Genomic DNA, 19,682 nt, shown 5'->3' with positions numbered 1-19,682 from the left:
TTCGCATTCAAATTTGATTAACAATTGTGCCCAACAGAACTCTTGAGCCTCAGAGAACAGCAACATTTTACGTGACTGGGATCAAGATGTGGTTATCGATAGTGGATGGATTGAGTTTATGTATACAAGTTATAGGGCATGATGGTCTTGGAATGAAAACTAATTTATTTGTAATATAGCGATAATACAATTTTATAGGTGACTGACAATATACAGAGAGTATGTTGTATGTTATGTAAATGTTTTCTCTTTATTTGATTTATAAGCCACAAAAAAAAAAGAGTATCTCCTTCAGTCTCCTCCACTTACAACTATTTGAGCACTGAAAGTACTATAAGCTGTATATTTGCTCCCTTTTATACGTATACATGCTTTTTAATTTACAAAGCTTAAGTGTAGCCTATAAAATGTTGTGCTGTCACAAGAGTTAAAAAAATAGATAAAAAATAAAATTTCTACTACAACATGATGTTAAACTGTGAAAGCAATGCTGCAACTGAAAGAAAACAGACATCTCAGATGCAGCCAGTCTCAGGATGATGCAGAAAGTAGGCTTAGAGGTTAAGAGGCAGGGCTTCTCCCCCGATGCTCTCACAACAGGGTCACAAGGGTCACAGCCATAGGGAACCTTGCTATTCAGAAAGAACGAGGGGGGGCTTTGCCCAAAACAGCCCTTGCCTCCACTCCTCACTAGGTTCTGACTCATAAACTGCATCCTACATTGCAACTCAAGCCAAAATCAGACCGTTGTCCATCATAGGCAAAAAAGGCCAATAGGGGGAAAAAAGCCCAATTTCCTCCTGGACACAGCAGCTGTTCTCCTCAGAGACAGAGAGAGAACGTACAGCACAGACCTCTCTCTGCTTTTCCATCTCTCACTACCTGCTCTGAGAACAGCCTCCCTGCTTCCTGCTGAATGAACCACTGGATGAAACAAAAGCAAAGAAAGGACTTGGACACTGAATATCACTACTTGTGATTTACACACACACACACACACACACACACACACACACACACACACACAAAAAAAGGGAAGCAGTATAAAAGAAAATAGATTTGAAGGGAAGGTATCAAACTTTTTCCACACTACATTTAATTGGCAACTACACCAGTTAGCCACCAGATGAGGATTTTCTACAAAATGTGTTTTGACACACACAGATTAAACCACCTAACAGTATATAAAGTAGAAAACATTACCTATAGCTTTGCCATCTAACATTAAAATGCTGCTGATACATTTATGAGTAGTACTATTGAAATAAAAACATATAACCAACCTTCATACAAACAACTTTGAATTGAATGATTTACTCTCCAGAACATTTGTAAAGAGGGGTATTATCATTCTTTTAAGAGCCTAAAACTACATTTTTATAACGCAATAGCAATATTTATTCTATTTAGTTCGTTAAAACGTAATTAAGAGAAATAATTGGTCACTGACTCCATTATTAAAATAATTTTTTAAAAGTTTTACTGTTAATTATAATATCTATCTTCATGAAGTCGAGTAACTGACAAAAATATTTGAATGTAAGTCAGAGGGTAGGAAAACTTCCTTGAAACTGCAGAGACTTATTTTTAATGTGAGCATTTTGATCTGCATAGTCCTCCTCGGATATACAAACACTGATCAACAAGACTTGTACAGTGCTGTCTGGTAAGATTAGCAAATCAGGAACACGACACACATTTTGGTAAGTTGTAAGAAAACACTTTCTGATAAGAACATGTAAGCAAAAAAACTACATTTACTGCTACATTTATTTAAGTAAAAGACAAAAACATGCTATAGACAAACTATCACAAAGTGAGATGTTTTCAATTAGGTTCAGTGTGTTTTTGATAAGGCTTGAGAATCATGTAGAAACTCCGAATAGAACAAGAAATGCACCCAAATTTTAAATCAGTGATCTGCCTCTGCAAAATATTGGGTAGAGGCTTTTCAATAGTTTCAACAACTCCCAGAAGGAAAAACAGATGGAAGATTACAAATCAGTAAAGCTGCATTGTGTTTGTCTAAGATGGATTGAGATCGAGAACAGTGTGCAGGATTGGCAGAACCTCGCAAATCACATTTCACTCAAACTAAGGACCGAAACATGACGGAGGTTTCTATCAAAGCCGCATGTTGAGGGCACCAATTTTTCCCTGTTCCCATCTCTCCGTTTGAGCCACTATGCTACATGTATATGGAGTCTGTAGGAAATCCATGTGGGACAGATTACATAGTGGAAGGAAGCAGGTTTGATCATCTACAAATAAGCACTACAGCCAGACACCACTGACTCCCAAAGTAGACATCTCAGCAGATCGACTCACACTCACTCAGTTTGGGGCAGAAAGCACTTAGTTAAGGGTAGTGATTCAAGGAGCCACTAACATGTGGCTCTGTAGGTTTTTTCTTGTTTACCTTTGCTTATTCCATTTCAATACCAGTCTGGTTAGAGAGCAGTCACGCTCCCAGCTCCACTAAGAAATTGATGTACACCACATGTTTTGCTTGAAAGCAGCTCAGTTACTTCAAGTTGCCAGTTTATTAGATACCAAAAAATATTCTAGTATTACTCTAGTCATAGTTGAATATGTTATGTACTATAGTGGTAATGTTTAAATATTCTTAATAAGGATGCTCAGCTGTAGTTTCTGATGCGTATATACTGCACCGTGTTACAAAACAGACATTTGTGTTGTCATGTTTTTGTTTACCCAATTTATATCAATGAGATCAGATAAATTAAAAAAAATGCATCTCCCTGAAATGTAACTGCATTCATTGAAAAACAGTTTTCTTCACTTGTGCCACCGTCAGATAAAAACGTGTTTTCTCCAAAGGAAAAGATACATGATGATCTACGAAGACTTATGTTATCAGATTGTATGTCCATCGACATGTCTACATTTGCTCTGTGCAATTCATTCTTGCACAGAGTATTAAAGGCCAATGGCATCACAAAACTTGTTTTTGGCTATAGCTTAAAAATCCACAAACTAAAAAACTAAAATAGGGATGAAATGAAGACATGGCGGCCCTTTGTATAAATTTCAAGTCTGCATAAACAAGGACAGACAACAACATATAGATCAGTTGACATCTAAAGCTGTGTAACACCTACTGTGTGTCTCTTTCAAACTACATTTAATCACGATTAACCAACTTCACTGTACCCGGATAACATTTTAGTGCTTTACTCTCGGTGAAACGTCGCTTCAATGTGAGCAGTTCCCACACATAATTATCTGTATTGGCCTTGAGAACTACACTCCTCCAACACCATATTGTGCTGGGTCATTTTGGGTGCTGTTGATGGATATTAAGCATGAAGGAGACATTAAACACCCCAGGGTGCGCCTTAGTGTCCTCTAACAATAACAGTAACAACCTTCCAGCCTTCAGTGGGTTAACATGGCAGACTCTTGCTGTTCTCCAATGCAGCTGCACTCGTGATTGAAATGAAAACAAGGCAGAATGGCTGCTGTCAGACGTGTGATATATGACCTGTAATGGGATGTTTCCAGAGCTCCCTCTCCATATGGCTGCCTACAGTCCACCAGACCTGGACTGAACTGCATCGGAAAATTATTCAGAGCTTTTTGTTTGAAACTGCCTGTGTGGGTGTAGCGTGCTACATCAGGACATTGCTGAACTGGTGAAAATAAACTATATAAAATTCTTGTTAATAATCCAAACACCACGTTTCTAAAGACTTGAGAGAAATGAAATTACAGTTTGCATTCTGTTTGATTTCTTATAACAATTTGGCTGATTTTAAGTTTATATAGCAACTCTGTGCTGCTTGCCAAGTACCAGCTCTCTAACGCAACTACGCCACATTTGATAGCATTTGTGAATAAACAGAAATACAGACACAGGTGTCTTCAGACTGTCTGATTAGTACTCTGGTGAGGTGTTAATTACTGGGGGTTCATGCAGTGTTAAAAGTTATTAACATGAGTTTCAGATTGACATGAACACCCACTAAGATCAGAAAAAGCATCTTGAAAAGTCTGAATATTGTTACACGAATTTCTGCATTATTTACTTCAAACAAAAACATGGGAGAAATTGAGTTTCGGGGGTTTTGGCAAGAAAGAGTCTATAAATTGTGCAAATTTATGTACTGCATTTTATTTTTAAATACATGTATATACAATAGACACATGCACAATATTATAGATTTTAGCCTGTCCTATATAAATTTTTATCAAGGGGAAATAGTCACTTGGTCACATGCTGTGGAAAGATGCAAATTATCAGTGACCTATAACCATTAAAAAATTCTGGTGGGGCTATTCTGGGACTAAGAAAAACGTTCGAAGTTGCTCTCACATGGGTTCAATTAGCCCACATGTTTTGTATACAGTTCATATGTACCTTTACCAAATATACGAGTAATAAAACTAATTAAAATGCCAAACATTGACGTCTTTATAATTTTTCCCCAAATTTACTCTTTCATATCCTCTTGTTTAAGATGATCCACTTCGTTCCAGTGTTTTTGCATTTTGTCATCTTTGTGTTATCTGATTTTTTTAAATTATCCATTTCTTTTAACATCAAATCTTTTTTCTATTAATATTTACACACTTTCCATCAGCTTTAACGGAATTTTACAGTTGTAGTAGTGCGTTTACTCTGTACATACTTCTAGTAAATAATAGTTGAAATTTGAAATTTACACTTTAAAAAATATATATTTAAGTATATTAAATATTTATATATCAACAGTGAAATAATGGAAGTTAACTAATCTCCATTTTCATCTACAGAAGTATGGACACATGAGCACAGGCAGCTTTTTGTCCACAGTCCTAAACAAGTACACCTGCACATACACACAAAACGTATACCGAGAGAGAGAAGGACACGTACACAAACACACACACACACACACTCACACACACACACACACACACACACACACACACGACTTCCTGTCTGTTCATTATGAGCAGATATACAGTCTCTGTGCTGGTTGTTTGAGCAGACTCAGGAAGGATATGCCGAGCAGTTTAACGTCCCACCAGAGAATGAGTGTAGTGCCTACTCTGTAGCACTGCCATGAGAAATATCGCCGTTACACTCCCACGCACACACACAACACAGCCAGACAAAACACATGTGAAACAGTAGTGGCTGCATGGCGAAGTGTAGCAAAACACAAAGTGGCCTGATGATATGCTAGTTTAGAGTGATACAGTTGTTTAGAAGTTTTACTTTTCACATCTGCTAAGCTGCAGTAATCTACCATGTGTCTCTTTGAAGGTCACATGTAAGGTCAGCTACAACTCATCCAGACCACTATGCCTCATTGAAACCATACGAGAAAACCCAGAGGACACCAGCTTTCATATCTCTTCAGCACACTTCAGAGTCCAGCAGCCTGGCACCACTTCAGCCTCTATAAGAGAAGAAGTCATCGCCTCAGTATTAACCGTGGTTCCCTGGGTGGCCAGATTGGCTGGTTAATTGGTAAAGAGCACACTAGCCAGCAGGAAAGCAGAAGGCGAGCTATTTGGCAAAACTCCAGAAAAGGAAATGAAAGCAAAAACAGTGTATGGAGCAGACAGGAGGTTATGCTCTTGCAAAATAAAGCCCCCGTTTGTATTTTCATGAAGCCAAGAGAAGATGTTTGGGTCCACTGTGGATTAGCTCAATACATTCCTCTAAGAAGAAGTACAGATGAATGAGCCTCCAGGGGCTTCTAAGACGTGTATCTTTACCCTGATTTCTTTAATCCACCCACTGACATTTATAAAAATTAAAACAGTCTCTGTTGTACATTCCTACTGTGGAGTTTGGTGCCAAGTGCATCTCTGCAGGCCTGAGCCAAACCACTGGTACAGCAGCAAAACTGCTCTACAAATATCTACAGCCCAGTTTAGGTTTATTTAACTATGGCAATCTGACACGAAAATCAGACCTCTTCAAAAGAACACGTAAATCAGCAGCAAAGATAACATTAAGGAATTTGGCAGCAATATGAAAGGAGACAAATCTATCACGAGCCAGTAAGACATGTCCGTGCAAAGATGATAATTTACTTTTTCATAAGCAAAAATGAAGCTTTTTGAGCTTTAGCTTCTTCAGAGGAAGAAGTCCATCATTTTAGGAAAGTATTAGTGAGTCTGGTCACCTTTGCAAATAAGTCACTGTCTCAGAGCTTCAAGACCTTTATCTTTACAGAGCAGGATTTGTCCAACAAAAACTACCTAAGAATGATAAGTGGCCCTGTTATGGCTACTGCTGAGACTTTGGCAAAGCAGTAGATAGACTTCAGGTCCTGTATTAGGTCTTTTCTGTACACTCCACGTGCCGAATTTCTTAAGGACATGACTTTCTGATACTGTTCATGTGCTGTAGATTTTTTAAGACCCATCACTGTCTTCCTCCTCCATTTGCCCAGTTTCCTCAAGCTCTTCAAGGACACGCTGCACATCACATAACAGCATGCCAAGTTTTCATCTAAATAGCTCTTTGGGAATCATCATGCTGTTGCAAAAATGCTATTTTATGACTGCCCAACTGTTATCTTTGGCAAATGTGATGTAGCCACAGCCTTAAGATACAATTTAAAATTTGTTTGAGTCAGGTGCCTTTTTATGTTTGAATGAAAAATTTAAAAAAATTAAAAATCCCCTGAAAATGATTGGGTACAACGAGCTGACTGGAGTTAGAGAGCAGCTAGTATCCAAAGAAAAGTTGAAAGACCATCACAAAAAACATATTATTATCATTATTATTATTATTATCATTATCATCATCATCATTATTATCATTTTTAGTAGTAGTAGTAGTAGTAGTAGTAGTAGTATTGAAGTCTGGCTTCTGGAAAGGAACAAGATTTTTGCACAGAACTGTAGATAAGAAAGAGTACGCCATAGGGTTGTGGTTACTATAAACCACATTATCAACAAGCTGCTGCACACAGTCAGCATGCCTGTGTAGTGCAATGTGTCACATTTTGAGTGGCCAAAACCAGGTCCACATCAATTATATGATTGTAAAAGTGCAGGTGCATGCTTGAATGTTCGGACCCCAGCATGAGAAACATGTGGCGGGTGTTAAAATGTGGATTGGAGATTTGGCTTAAGTGGTAGATAAGGACTCAAACAAAGTCTGAAAGTTCCACATTCAGTTCCAAGTAGAAAAAATGCTGTTGTCAAACAGACTTTTTTGGTTTTTGAAAACACCTAAATAATTGTCAGGGTAGAAAATATCGATTGAGCCTTAGTTCATGCAGTTTGTTTTGTGACCAGACAGCAGAGAATGTGCTTATTGTGGTCACTTCTCTGATAGCAGCCACTCAAACTTTTACAGCTTCAGATTTGAAGAGTTTCCAAACTTGAAACCCCCCCCCACTGCTCACAAATCCTGGCAGAAGGAGACATTTTCCAGCTCACTTCAGGCAAAAAGCTGTAGCTTGAACTACTAAGGAAAAAAATACACCACAAAGAATTTTACTACAAAATCAGACGTGTGATTGTTAGCCAGTAATCCAATGAACGTAGCCTCGAAAGAGAGATTAATAAACTGAGTCCTGAGTGATGAAAGCTTGCACTGCGATAAAGATAGCTACATTAATATGCTAAGCCTTCATTCAGCACTATCGAAACATTTTACAGTATAAAACTTTAATTTATTTTGAACTTTAAACCTTTTATAATTTGTAATGTTTTGAATTTGCGAGCAGACTTCTTTGGAAACTAGCATTCAAGCTCTCTGAAATCAGCTTTCGGTGCCTTTTAGAATAGGGAGAAACCACATGCATCAGAAGAGCTTTTGTCAAGTTCAATCAGGTTCACACGCTGGCTCGGAAGCTATATCACAAACTGAATGACCCATGAATTAAAGCACAAATAGGAATACAAATTTAAAAGAAAGCCACTGTAGACCAGAAAACCTGATACCGCAAAAGCCAAACTAAATATTCCTAGAAATCTCCCAAAGGTCCACTTTCTGTTAGATTTCCATAACTTTACCTGGCAAGTGGTTTGACAACATAAACCAAGTGGTTACTCTTTGACGGGCACGATCCCCTGCACATTGAGTGATAATATTTCACACTGTGTATGCTCGACCACCCCGCTGTTTACTCCAACGGAACAGTCCTACCCAGCATTTCTCTTTCAAATCCCTCCATTTTCTCCCTGGGAGGAGATTTCCTTTCCTTTTCCATTCCTGCGAGCTCTCAGATGATGTCATGCTCGCTGAGTTTCCACAGCCCCAAACAAGCCTGTTAACCTCAGCACTGCCTCTTGCCACCACACATTCCTGCTTCAAAAGAAGAGACCGCTAACCCCTCGCACCTGAGTTTTGTCCAGTGGAAACGACACACTTCAGATAACAGCGACCTCTCACCGCCTACTGCCTTATCTGCTCACTTATGGCTGGGATGGTGGGAAAGCTGGGGTGTGAGCTGTAATTTTTAAAGACAAGTATGGTGATTTGTTGAAGATAAAGCCAATGTGTGTTGAGGCGAAGCCTTTGTGCTTGACATGAACTTAATAATATTGTTGTGACCTCTTCTTTTAGCTGTGGAGCATTTCATCTTCCCGTTTAGTCTGACAGAAAAAGGATTTCAGAGATTGGCAAGTGGTATCAGCAGGAGAACGGAGAGTGAAAATCCACAAGGGTTTAAAAACATTTTTTACATGTATACGTTTTGGAATCAAAGGGATTACACAGATTTATTTTTCCTTCAAGAGTCAAACCCGCATGAGCTAATAAACTACTTAAATTCTTTTTTTACAAGGAAACATTTCAGTCACTGTAAAATAATAGCAAGGCAGACCATAATAAAAGCATCTCTGGCTTTTTTTTTATTATTTTAGTTGGATGCCTTTTTAAAATTTTACATCCATCTGCAGCTATCAAGAATAATGGAGGGGGGAAAAATTTGTAAACAAAGTTGGTTTTTTTGTGTTTTTTTTACTAAAACCAAAAAACTGGTCTGAGCCTGGCAGGTGAATTTTTATGAGCTCTCCTCTTAAATTGCTGTTAGTGGTCTTTGAGAGAATAGTTGCATAATTACTCTGGGATATAGAGTGTCTACGATCTGCTCTGTGGTCTGTTTTCTTGTGCCTTCAGGCAAAACCAGAGGCCCACACGGCATAAAACCATGTGTTACATCACTGTACAAATGCCCCACCCACCCAGCCACACTGCGAACACAGAAATATAGTATACGCAAAGGGTAGATTTATAAGAATAAAATAAAATGTTTGAGGTCAAACATAGGCAAAAACATAGCTTTTAGGTGATGACACCCTCGACTGCACAATGTTGTGGTTAAATCGATTACATGTTTAGTCATTTAGATGATCAAATTACTGATTTAAGGAAATGATCATTTAAATCAATTTTTAAGTATAAATTATATCTTCTCTAAATGCCACAGTTTGCTGCCTTTACAAGGTGTGAAAAAAAAAAAGTCCGCCCAAACAAAAGCTTAAAAAAGAAAAAGAACATTTTAACTTGACCCTTCTCCTTGTGCACCCCTTCACTGCGGCTATTTTTATTTCACCCTGAGAAAGTCTCATTCTGACCTCTTCAACTTGCACACCCCCATGCACGCCCAAACTTGGGCGTGCATGGGGGTGTGCATCAAAACAGAGACTCCTTAGCTTATGTTTCAGTGTGGAGAACGGGAAATAATAGGAAGCAAAATCTGGATGGTAGTGCTGGTTAGCAAAGGTTGTGCTGGTGTGACCAGAAAACCCAGAAGTGTGCTGTGAGCACAAATACACTGGCACACAACATGGATAAGGCTGTTTGTGGCCAGTGTACAGTTATTCATAGCTTTCTTAAATAAATGTCACTCATTTCAAACCTAAATGATTAAACTGTGCAGCCACAGCACAACAGGCTTTGTTTATTTAGATGTTTTAAAATTGTCTATCATGCATGTAAATCTGATAAGCTATCCAAGCTGACATTAATGTATAACTGATTTATTAAACTCAGTATGTTGAGCACAATGAAGTGCTTAAATGTTGACTGTAATTTAAACTTCCATTCTTCTATAGTTTGTGCACCAGAAAGACAAATATTATATTTATAAGCTGCAATATTTTCTGGTAAGTACATGTAATTAATATTCTATTTGAATGACATAAATTAAAGCAAATTAAAGCTAACGGCACACACAAATACAAATAAATATTACATGCACAGACAGCTAAAGCTTCTATCAGCCCTGGTTACCAGCTTAGTCTCCTCTGAAGCAGCGAGGCTGTCATGTGAGCCGCACAGACGTGGGTTTGGGCGGGCGAGTGGGCGGCTGGGAGCAAGAGGCAGCCCTGGTTTACAGGTCAAGCCTGCAGCTTTACAAGGGAAATCTCCAGAGCCACTATAAATACCACTGTGAGCTTTAAGGGTGCAGTATATCACACCACTGGTTTTGAAGGACCACAAACCGACCTAGTTTTTGTAGTTTTTTTGTTGTACTCCCCCCTCCCCCTCTCTCAAATGTACAGTGAGTCTGAAGACAATTAAATGTGAATTTCCCCCTTTTACATTTCGAGTGACTGTTAATTGATTGGCTCGACTTCAAAACAAGCCCTCCCTCTGTAACAAAGAGCCCGCCGTTCGCCTCACGCGTCAGACCCATATATCACTTAAGTACCTTAAAGTCTGGGGGTGGTTCAACCATATTCCCCTTTGCTGTAGTTCTGAACAAAGGGCACAAACATGTCAGGAACCATTTCAAGTAAATTGTGAGGATTTTCAATGAGCCCCACCTGCAAGCAAGACATTCATTCAGCTCAAACTGATGTACTATGACTTGAAATGAGGCCTAATGATTTGCTTAAGGAAACGGCTGCATAAAACTTACAGCCCTGTCAAAGTGACACAGCCGTGCAGCATGTGCAGCATAAATCACCCCGTTTCGTTGCTCTCGAGGTGATTGGTTATGCGCTTCATTTTAGATGAATTATTATTCATTCAGTTTTATTTCATTTTATGGTGAGAAAAAGAAAAGGTTGGAGAGCCTCGGGTTGTCATTTGAACACCTGAGCGCCACAGATGTGCAGTCAGAGGACATAAAAGCAGCGATTGCAAATCTCACGTGCAAATCTCATCAGCCAGCGCTAGTTAGCAGCAGACGACGTTAATTGGTTCCAGAAGTGTTGCTCTCATTCACACTAGCTGAGATGGCAAGCGGCGAGCGGAGGCAGAAAGCGGGAGGACAAAAAAAAAAAAAAGCTGCAAGGGAGGGCAAGTAATGAGAGGTCAGCCGTCTTACAGTTGGGCTGCCAGAGCCAGAAAGGCACGCCAATTTTATGGTCAATTGGGCGACGCATCTGGACTCATAGATCACAGGGCTGCGAGGCTGGACTTAGCACCCAGCTCACACACATTTCACACACACAACACAGACCACACAATACACACAATTACAGGCAAATAGGCTAGACATACACAAACCGAAGAAACACGATACATCAGGCATATGCACATTTAATACCAGAGCTTCACATATTTTTCCTCAATGATTTCATAAAGTAAGGATTTCTAATTGCTGTACTTTGAAAATCACACCACTGTCATCTATAGACATATATACATTTTTTTCTCTTTTATATTTCCAGTATTTTCCATAGTTAACAAGCTGGAAATGGGCTCCAAGTATATAATCAGACTGTGATGCTAAATAAAACTAGTTTCAACATGCACAGAGATAGAAAACATACTACCACCAGAGAAAGCAATTAGTAAGTAGCCTTAGAAAAACATGCTTATGCAATGATTCACTGTATACCCAGTCTTTATTCTACACCCTAATAACAGACTAATTAGGTGTTGTTGGTTGGACTTTGTGTTTAGACAGTTTCAATGTTGCATATAATGTATTTTGGACAAAAACTGGTTTTCGTTTTCATGCTAAACTATACTTTGATGGAGGGAATTACACATGCGGCCAAACACTATATCAAGCCAAATGAATAAAGGATTTCCACCACATGTAATTATGGTACTTTGAAAAATTATATGAAATAGTTTTTGGAAATTATTCGGAAGGTCACCACATTGAGAATGTGAATATCAAAATGACTGCTGGAAGGTATAAGTTCCATGGGGTATGGGGTATTTTAAAAAAACCTAAATAAAAAGGTCATGTGATATGACTGGAAGCTCCAGAACAGCTACTAACCTGAGGTTAGTTTGTTTTGTCAACTGCTGTTTCCATGATCTTTGAACCTCGGCTGTTTGAGCCAAAAGAAACATAGTAGTACAAACAGCTACAATTTCCTGATGAATGAGCAAAATCAGACTGCGGATGAACAACATGCCATGTTGAAAAGCTCTCTCACACACACACACACACACACACACACACACACACACACACACGTGAAAAGAGAACTCAAGGTAAGATTTTAGCCAAATTTTAATTTTTCTCTGTCAACAGCGCTGCTTCTAAACATCCATTTTACCATCATGTTTTAGTGCTACTTTTTTTTTCTTTTAGCAATAAGGCCATCACATTTTGCTGATCTGGACACTCGATTAATACATCAGGATTCATGCTTTGTTTTAACTGGTAACCGCCAATATCTGCAGCTGAAAAAACAACTTCACTGTGGCTAATTAATGTTATTTCCAAGAGTTGGCCAAACTACAAACTTAAAAATGGGTAAACATGGTCTCTGGGACCAGTGCATGTAGACAATCCATCAAAGATTTTTTAACTCGTGAAAGTGACAACACCCTTGTAAATAATCTAGACGAATACCCTAATTTCGAGACAGGGAGATAGCAACTAGACAGGTGGCTGTTAAGTCAACAGTGCCACCATTATTGTTGCACAACAACTCAAGATAGTGATAATATCACAAAATCAGTGGATAAAATTAAACTAAGTTGTTTTGTGGATCAAATGGGCAATGTGAACCAGTTACAACTTGCATATCAACTAAGAGCAAACATCATTACCACCATCAAAGGAAGGAATGCATTATTATTCACTAATAATCAATTCTGATAAAAGAAAATGATAAAGAAAGATGTTGCTAAACCAGCAAATGAACAGCCTTTGAAATATGCAATATGTATTTGTAATAATAAGTTTAGCAGAAACTGCAGTGACTCTAAAGACCAGTAACAGACAGATCAGGGTGCACAGTAGCACATTTTAACAAAGCAGCTAGTAATAAGGCAATGTGTTACTTTGGAAAACAGGGAGAAGCGGCAGGAATGAGCATATAAACTGCTAATTAAATATATAAATCCTCAACAGTTCACCTGTTTTATGAATTGTCACATAACTGCATCTGTGCAACTGACTCAGTCCAATTTAGCAGGTCTCATGGGGTTGCCACAGCAACAGAAAAGTATGTGTCATTAGCAGTAGTCAGCCATAAAGTGTGTTGAAGCCACAGTACGATGACTGTTGAACGTTTCTTTCTTTCTGAGGCTGAATTGGTTCCAGTTTGCTGTTTGTTTGTGGAAACAATACGAAGCCCTCAGCATACCATTTGTGTTGATATTAAGACCAGAGGGGGTTATGAGCGCTGCAGTGACCGACTCAGCAGAGCATTAGCGACTCAGCAGAGCATTAGCGACTAATGCACAGTCTGCCTCAGCACGCGGCGAGCCTACTCTGTAACTTTAGGTTGGTTGCCTAAAGCTGAGTTGCCATTTCCTGACACCACATAGAGTTGAACATGGAATATCTAAAGAATTTTCACAAACTGACTTGTTGCAATGGTGGCATCTGATAAGAATACCACACTCAAATTCAGTGAGCTCCGTAAAATAACTTATTCTCTCACAAATGTTTGCAAAGGCAAACTTCATGGCTAGGTGCTATGAAATCCCCTGAATTCAGAGATTAAGAGATGTGGCCCGATACTTTTGCCTATGGTGTCTGTCGTGGCAGTCCTAGACAAGTTATCTCTAATAATCATAACAAAAAGTGCCAAAAAAGCAAACGAACAGAGTTTTTCCATGAACTGTATGCTTGTTAATATGTGTGCCCTATATTCCAACTCACCTGCTGTACACCAGCAGGTGAGTTGGAATATAGATTTGGGGGTATTGGGGTGGATCAGTGGACACTTCACTTGCCTATAGCAAGCAGTGCATTGCAATGTAACAAGGCTACAGATCTCACCCTGCATTATTGTCCAGCTTGCTTTAAATTGCTAAATTGCATTATCATGCTGCATAAGACAAGACTTGCAACAAGCAACATGGATTAAATAATCCTCAAACACATCTGTGAGCTCTGTTTTAAGTGTAAGGGTTTTTTCTTCCCCGCGCACCTATTTATTATTTATATATTTATTCAGCCCATCTATTTTTAAAAATGCAGGTTTAAGGTACTTTTGCACTGGCATCGCTTTCCAGACATGAACACCAATTCCATCTTTCATATACATCACACATATTTGCTTATTATTTAAGTAGAATGAAAAGAAAATCTCAAGTCATGCTGACGATTTTAGTCATGCTGACGATTTCCACTCCACACACTACAGTTGCACTTACCTCTGTAGGCACTGCCAGTGAAGGTGCGAGGGGCTTCATGTAGTTGTACCTCAGCAATGTCATCATGACGACACAGCGAAATAGCTCCAAGACAGCCGATGATGGCCTGAATGTAAGGACACATTAAGCAACAACGCATCACTGAGGTGGAATAATTGTATTTTAATGTGAGCTAATATCAACTTCCTGTGCTGATCCAATAGAGTTGATGAGGAGAGTCATGGTCTATTTGAAGTCAGCTCCAGTGTTGTGGTACTTGGGTCAACTGAATTTAATCTTACATTCACTCACAACAAAGCATGTATAGTAGGAGTGTATCTTTGCGCTGTTTCTGTTTCTGTTAGTGAATTTCACAAACTAAGTATGCAGAGTTTTATTTGGTAACAATGAAGAGAAATGAAATGATTCAATGCAAGGTTCATAGTTTAGTTACTGAAAACAAGGGTACATACTACTCACCACCCCACAGTAATATTAATACTAATGTTCAGACCTTTAACTCTGGGCTGGCAAAGACCTATGGCTCCATGCCACAGAGATTCTTTGAGAGTTTTTCTTTGATTCGTTCTTGGACCCCAAAAGAGGTTGGACTATCTAAAAGCAAGGCGTTTTCAGAATCATTGAGTTTAAGATGCAAATACATTATTAGGAATTAGCAGCTCAGATGAGAATAAAGAATAATTGAAGAATAAATCTAAACAGATAAGTACAGTCAACTTGGCATTTTTACTTCAATGCTAATTTTAACAGTCCACATTTTGTAATCCTTCAAATTCAGTCTTTGGATGATTGCCACCCAAAGCTTGAGAACCTCTACCAGAGCCAGAATAGTTCTCCATCTTGCTTTTCTCTAACCTTTTTTTCCCCCAAGACATTTTTAACTGTCTAGTCTAATTTTTAAATCCTCTAAAAGTCTCTTTGAAAATGAATCCATAACCAAATGTCTGTACTGTACCTCTGATCGATGAGGAACCCCAGAGACGTGAGAGTGAGCAGAACGTAGCCAGTCATACCCAGAATAGTTAACTGGGACAGTATCTAGGATTGAGATACATTTGCATACCATGAGAAATGCGGTCAGGAAAAAATACATTAGATTCAAACCCTTAAATCAATATCATGGCCGGTCAAGTTACGATCACAAGAGACCTTACTGGGAGAGCAGTCATAAACCGCAGAGCTGTAATGCCAACCAAAACATGTCTGACCTTCGGAATAAGTGTACTGGCACACACGATATGCTGCCTCTTACTTTACACTGACATGCCTAGTTTACATAGAAGCTCTAATCATCCCAGATGGGTCTTGACAGGGGACTTGACCACAGTTGAAGAGACTGTAGTTTGAATCCCCTAAATGGAGCCAAAACAACCAACTTTGGAGGAGAAATCCAGTGCAGATTCTCACTGACCTTTCCAAGCTATTTGGAACATACACACAAACAGACTTGCATAAGCACAAAGAGTAACGTACGCTCTAATCTGTGTTCTCTAACCTACGGCCTTGGCTAAGGGCAGCCGTTGGAAAGCCATTGTCTCCTGAGGATGCTGTGGGCTGTCAGCTTTGGTTTATATTTCTCTGACACTCAATACAGAGTCTAACAGCCAAATCTCACTGACTGCTCCCATACTGTAAATACCCAGAGGGCTCGCTCTTGCCAGCATAAAAATCAACCCATCAACAGGATGCAATAAAACTGTATTTCTATACGTTTATCCAAGTCATAACCCATAAGCTGCCATAAGCACAATATTACCAGGAGCCTCTTATGGGAACACAGATACAATAATCCTTTCCATGAATCAGACAAGGAGATAATTTGGGCTCAGTCCATCTATGAAGGACTGACAGTCTAGGTTGACCTTCATTCATAGTTTATTAAGGCAGATTAATCACTGCAATGGAGTTCAAGGGCTATGGATACCATTATTTTTGGTAAGAGGTATAATGAGAGGAGAATTTTTTTGATATCAAAGGTTATGTGAACTTATCTGTGTCTGATAACCCGGGGGGCTCAGCGGACCAGACGTATTTAGTAACCTAATCTTTTTTTGTTGTTGTTGTTTGTTTGTCTTTCTATCATCCAGGGGGCATGCAGCTGAGACACTGCACTAGAGAGAAATTCCTCCATAAATCCCTAAGTGTCATCAACTCACATTTCATTTCCAAGAGTTTTTAAAGAAACACTTTGCTTCTTTTGTCATGGTAATTTTTCAAGTGATCAAGTGACAATTTGTAGCAATATCAGCAGAGGTCAGAAATGAGAGTTAACATCTGGTGGCAGCACTGTAAGGACTGATTGTGTTATGTTGTCTCTTGAGATGAGCAAATTAAGTAATTACCCAGGCCATTATTGATGAAGACTGATAAAGCAGGGGAAAAAAGCAAACCAAAAAACAGTGCCAGTAACATGTAATAATGAATCAGCTATCAGGTAGGTAAACATGATTCCTGTTATACTGAACTATTTTAAGGAGAGTGTGTTTCCAGCAAACCATTAAATGGGATAACAAAATAACACACCTGTTAATGTAAAGTAACAAGGACAGCTCTACAAACTACATCATCCAAAGTGACCACACACCTGATTAAACCTCTCTTCTAAAGTAGTCTCAGCATTTTATATTTTGTAGAACTGATTGCACTCTTACTGCAGCTGTTCTGAAATACTTTATAATACCTGATTGTGGAATATCTAGCAGAGTAGAAATCTCAAAAATTGACTTGTTGCATCAGTGGATCCTATTATATTAGCTAACTAATTCAGTGAGCTCTTTACAACATTTTTTGTAAAGGCATACTGCACTTATTGCTTTATTTCATACACCTGTGGCAATGCTATTGAGAACACCTTAATTCAGAGATTAAGCAGTGCAGCTCAGTACTTTTGCTTGAATAGTGAATATTTTTGTACTTTTGATAATTTGCAAAAACTTCACAAGAGTGAAAGCAAAACCTGGTTTTTTTTGTGTGTGTGTGTGTGTGTGTGTGTGTGTGTGTGTGTGTGTGTGTGTGTGTGTGTGTGTGTGTGTGTGTGTGTGTGTGCGTGTGTTTGTTTCACTTTTGGTCCACTGGGTAGAAATGCCCAAACATACTTTAAATGAAAAAAAGTTCTGATGGTCAATTTCCCTCACTGCCTCTAATAATAACTGTTTAAAATACGTACATGTAAAGCATACACACTGGCCTGATGATGATGTAATTGAAGAGTAGCTTCACTTGTTTGAAATAGCCATGTTTTCATGGCTTCGAATTAACACAAAGCACATAAATTGTCTGGCAGCGTGTCTTCAATTGTCAAGCTAAATAAGCAGCTAGCGAACATGTGGGTATAAATACATAAGAGTGACATGATTTATTGTTGGGCCAAGGAGCTCACTTTGTTATTTTCCCTCCAAGTCCTGATTGCTGCATCCTGAAGGCTATTTGGTTTGGGAAATGGTTGACTCGACAATTAAGGCGTTTGTGTTCACTGCTGGACCACCAGCTGGTGTTTCGTTCGCCAAAAGGGAGGGGATCCCTCGATGCTGCAGAGGAGGTGTGTGTGCTTGTGTGTGAGAGGTGACCACAACTGACAGAGCCCCATGGAGGTAGCGATCAGGGAAAAAAAAAAAAGAAGACAGGGCATTTTATTTAGAGTTTGAAGAGGTTGGGTGTGACAGCACTTTCTGGCTAACCAAAACTGTGCCTGGGGGAAAAATCCTTCCAAAGATAACTGCTGGGGAGGTTCTTTTCTTTCTTTCTTTTTTCCTGAAGGAGGAGGAAGGGGGTCTTTTGGCTTGTCGGGTGGAAAATAATAGACAAGGTTGCTTTAAAGGGGAATGCTGATCCGTCATTCTGTCATGATGTTAGACACAGCTAGTCTTTTTCTGCTGGCTAAGTAGAGGAGTCTGCTCCATTATGGACCAGCCACAACAAACTGGATAACTGGATGAATCAGTGTTGGCAAACAAACACGTAAACTCAGATACTCTTAAATTAGGAACTCTGGACCACCTTGTCATACTTTGAGGGATTACAGTTGCCTAACCATATCAATAGTTAGTCTAGACTAAGCTACTCCAGATTTAATCCTATATATCTGACAAATTCAACTAAAAAAGGGAATTTAAAGAGCTCTATGAAGGGAGCTGAAGTGTCACCCTCCAAGTTTAATAACAATAATTTTGTCTAATGTGACAAATACATACCATCTTGTTTTCAAACAAATCATGGTAAGTCTTCAGCACCAGCAGGAAATGTATGACTGCATAAATTTGTACAGGCAGTGACCACCTGGGATTATGAGGCACTTCCTTTCCGGTAACCTGTGGATCAAAAAAAACATGTTTAATTCCCCGAACCCTGATATTTTTCAACAGTTTCTCACAGCCAACATGGCTTAAATACCAATTTTACCCTGATGGTAACAGCTTTAATGTCATGCTGTCATTTGAATTCAAAACTAGTACCCCAAATCCTTCAAGTTTCTAAAAACATCATGTATGCTATTATTTCTGGCTCAAAAAACAACTGAAGCCATTAACCAGTGACACCCTCAGCAATACTACAAGTTTCAAATCATCTGAAATTAATAACTTCACCAAGGTGGATTTTGGTAGTTAAAAAACATACATGTTTACAATTAGATTCTTTGGGCTTGGCTTTATGTGTTCGTGTTATCATGTGTTCAACGTTTTAACTATTTACAGAAGCCTGTGAATAGCTAAAATAGTTCAAATGATGATAGTGCATGCACCAAGACTATGTGTCCACACACACAACAACACATGTCTGCTTTATGATTGTGGCAATAGTCTAAAAATTTCAGATTAATAACCAGTAAATTAATTTTCTCAGATGTTATGTTTACATGTTTTGTACACATACAAAGTTATGGTCACCCCTGACCAAGCAACATAGCCCTGTACGACTGCATGCTGGGGCATTTGAGGCATGTTCATTAACATTTCTGTGTTGAATTAGTGACACACAGGTACTGACAGCAATGCTATGCGGATTTTTAATAACATTAGATTTAGGGTGTTATGTCAACAAAAATGAGCCAGCATAGGGTTGATTGTTTGCAACACCTCACGCTAGTTTGCCTTAAAATGATACACGTAGCTCCCACTGCACAGAGAAAAAGACAACTTTAAGGGTACTATGACATGCAACAGAACATGAACAACAACAGGTG

At 38.9% G+C, this 19,682-nt stretch overlaps 1 protein-coding gene across 2 annotated transcripts in view; it reads right to left on the bottom strand.

Annotated features, from left to right (window-relative positions):
- Window positions 1-19,682, bottom strand: part of agmo (alkylglycerol monooxygenase) — a 49,250-nt gene that overhangs the window by 1,080 nt on the left and 28,488 nt on the right. The window contains exons 10-12 of one of the 2 annotated variants that reach the window (XM_003450291.5): window positions 18,694-18,810; window positions 15,459-15,541; window positions 14,504-14,609 (exon numbers count right to left, since the gene is read on the bottom strand). In XM_003450291.5, coding sequence (XP_003450339.1) covers window positions 14,504-14,609; window positions 15,459-15,541; window positions 18,694-18,810 — 306 coding nt within the window. The remainder of the gene's footprint in view (window positions 1-14,503; window positions 14,610-15,458; window positions 15,542-18,693; window positions 18,811-19,682) is intronic. The other variant, XM_005455125.4, reaches the window with a different exon arrangement.

Source organism: Oreochromis niloticus, linkage group LG11 (assembly GCF_001858045.2).
Source record: "Oreochromis niloticus isolate F11D_XX linkage group LG11, O_niloticus_UMD_NMBU, whole genome shotgun sequence".
NCBI classification, from domain to species: domain Eukaryota; kingdom Metazoa; phylum Chordata; class Actinopteri; order Cichliformes; family Cichlidae; genus Oreochromis; species Oreochromis niloticus.
Note: the sequence above shows the minus strand (reverse complement) of the source record. Positions and strands in the feature narration are given on the sequence as shown.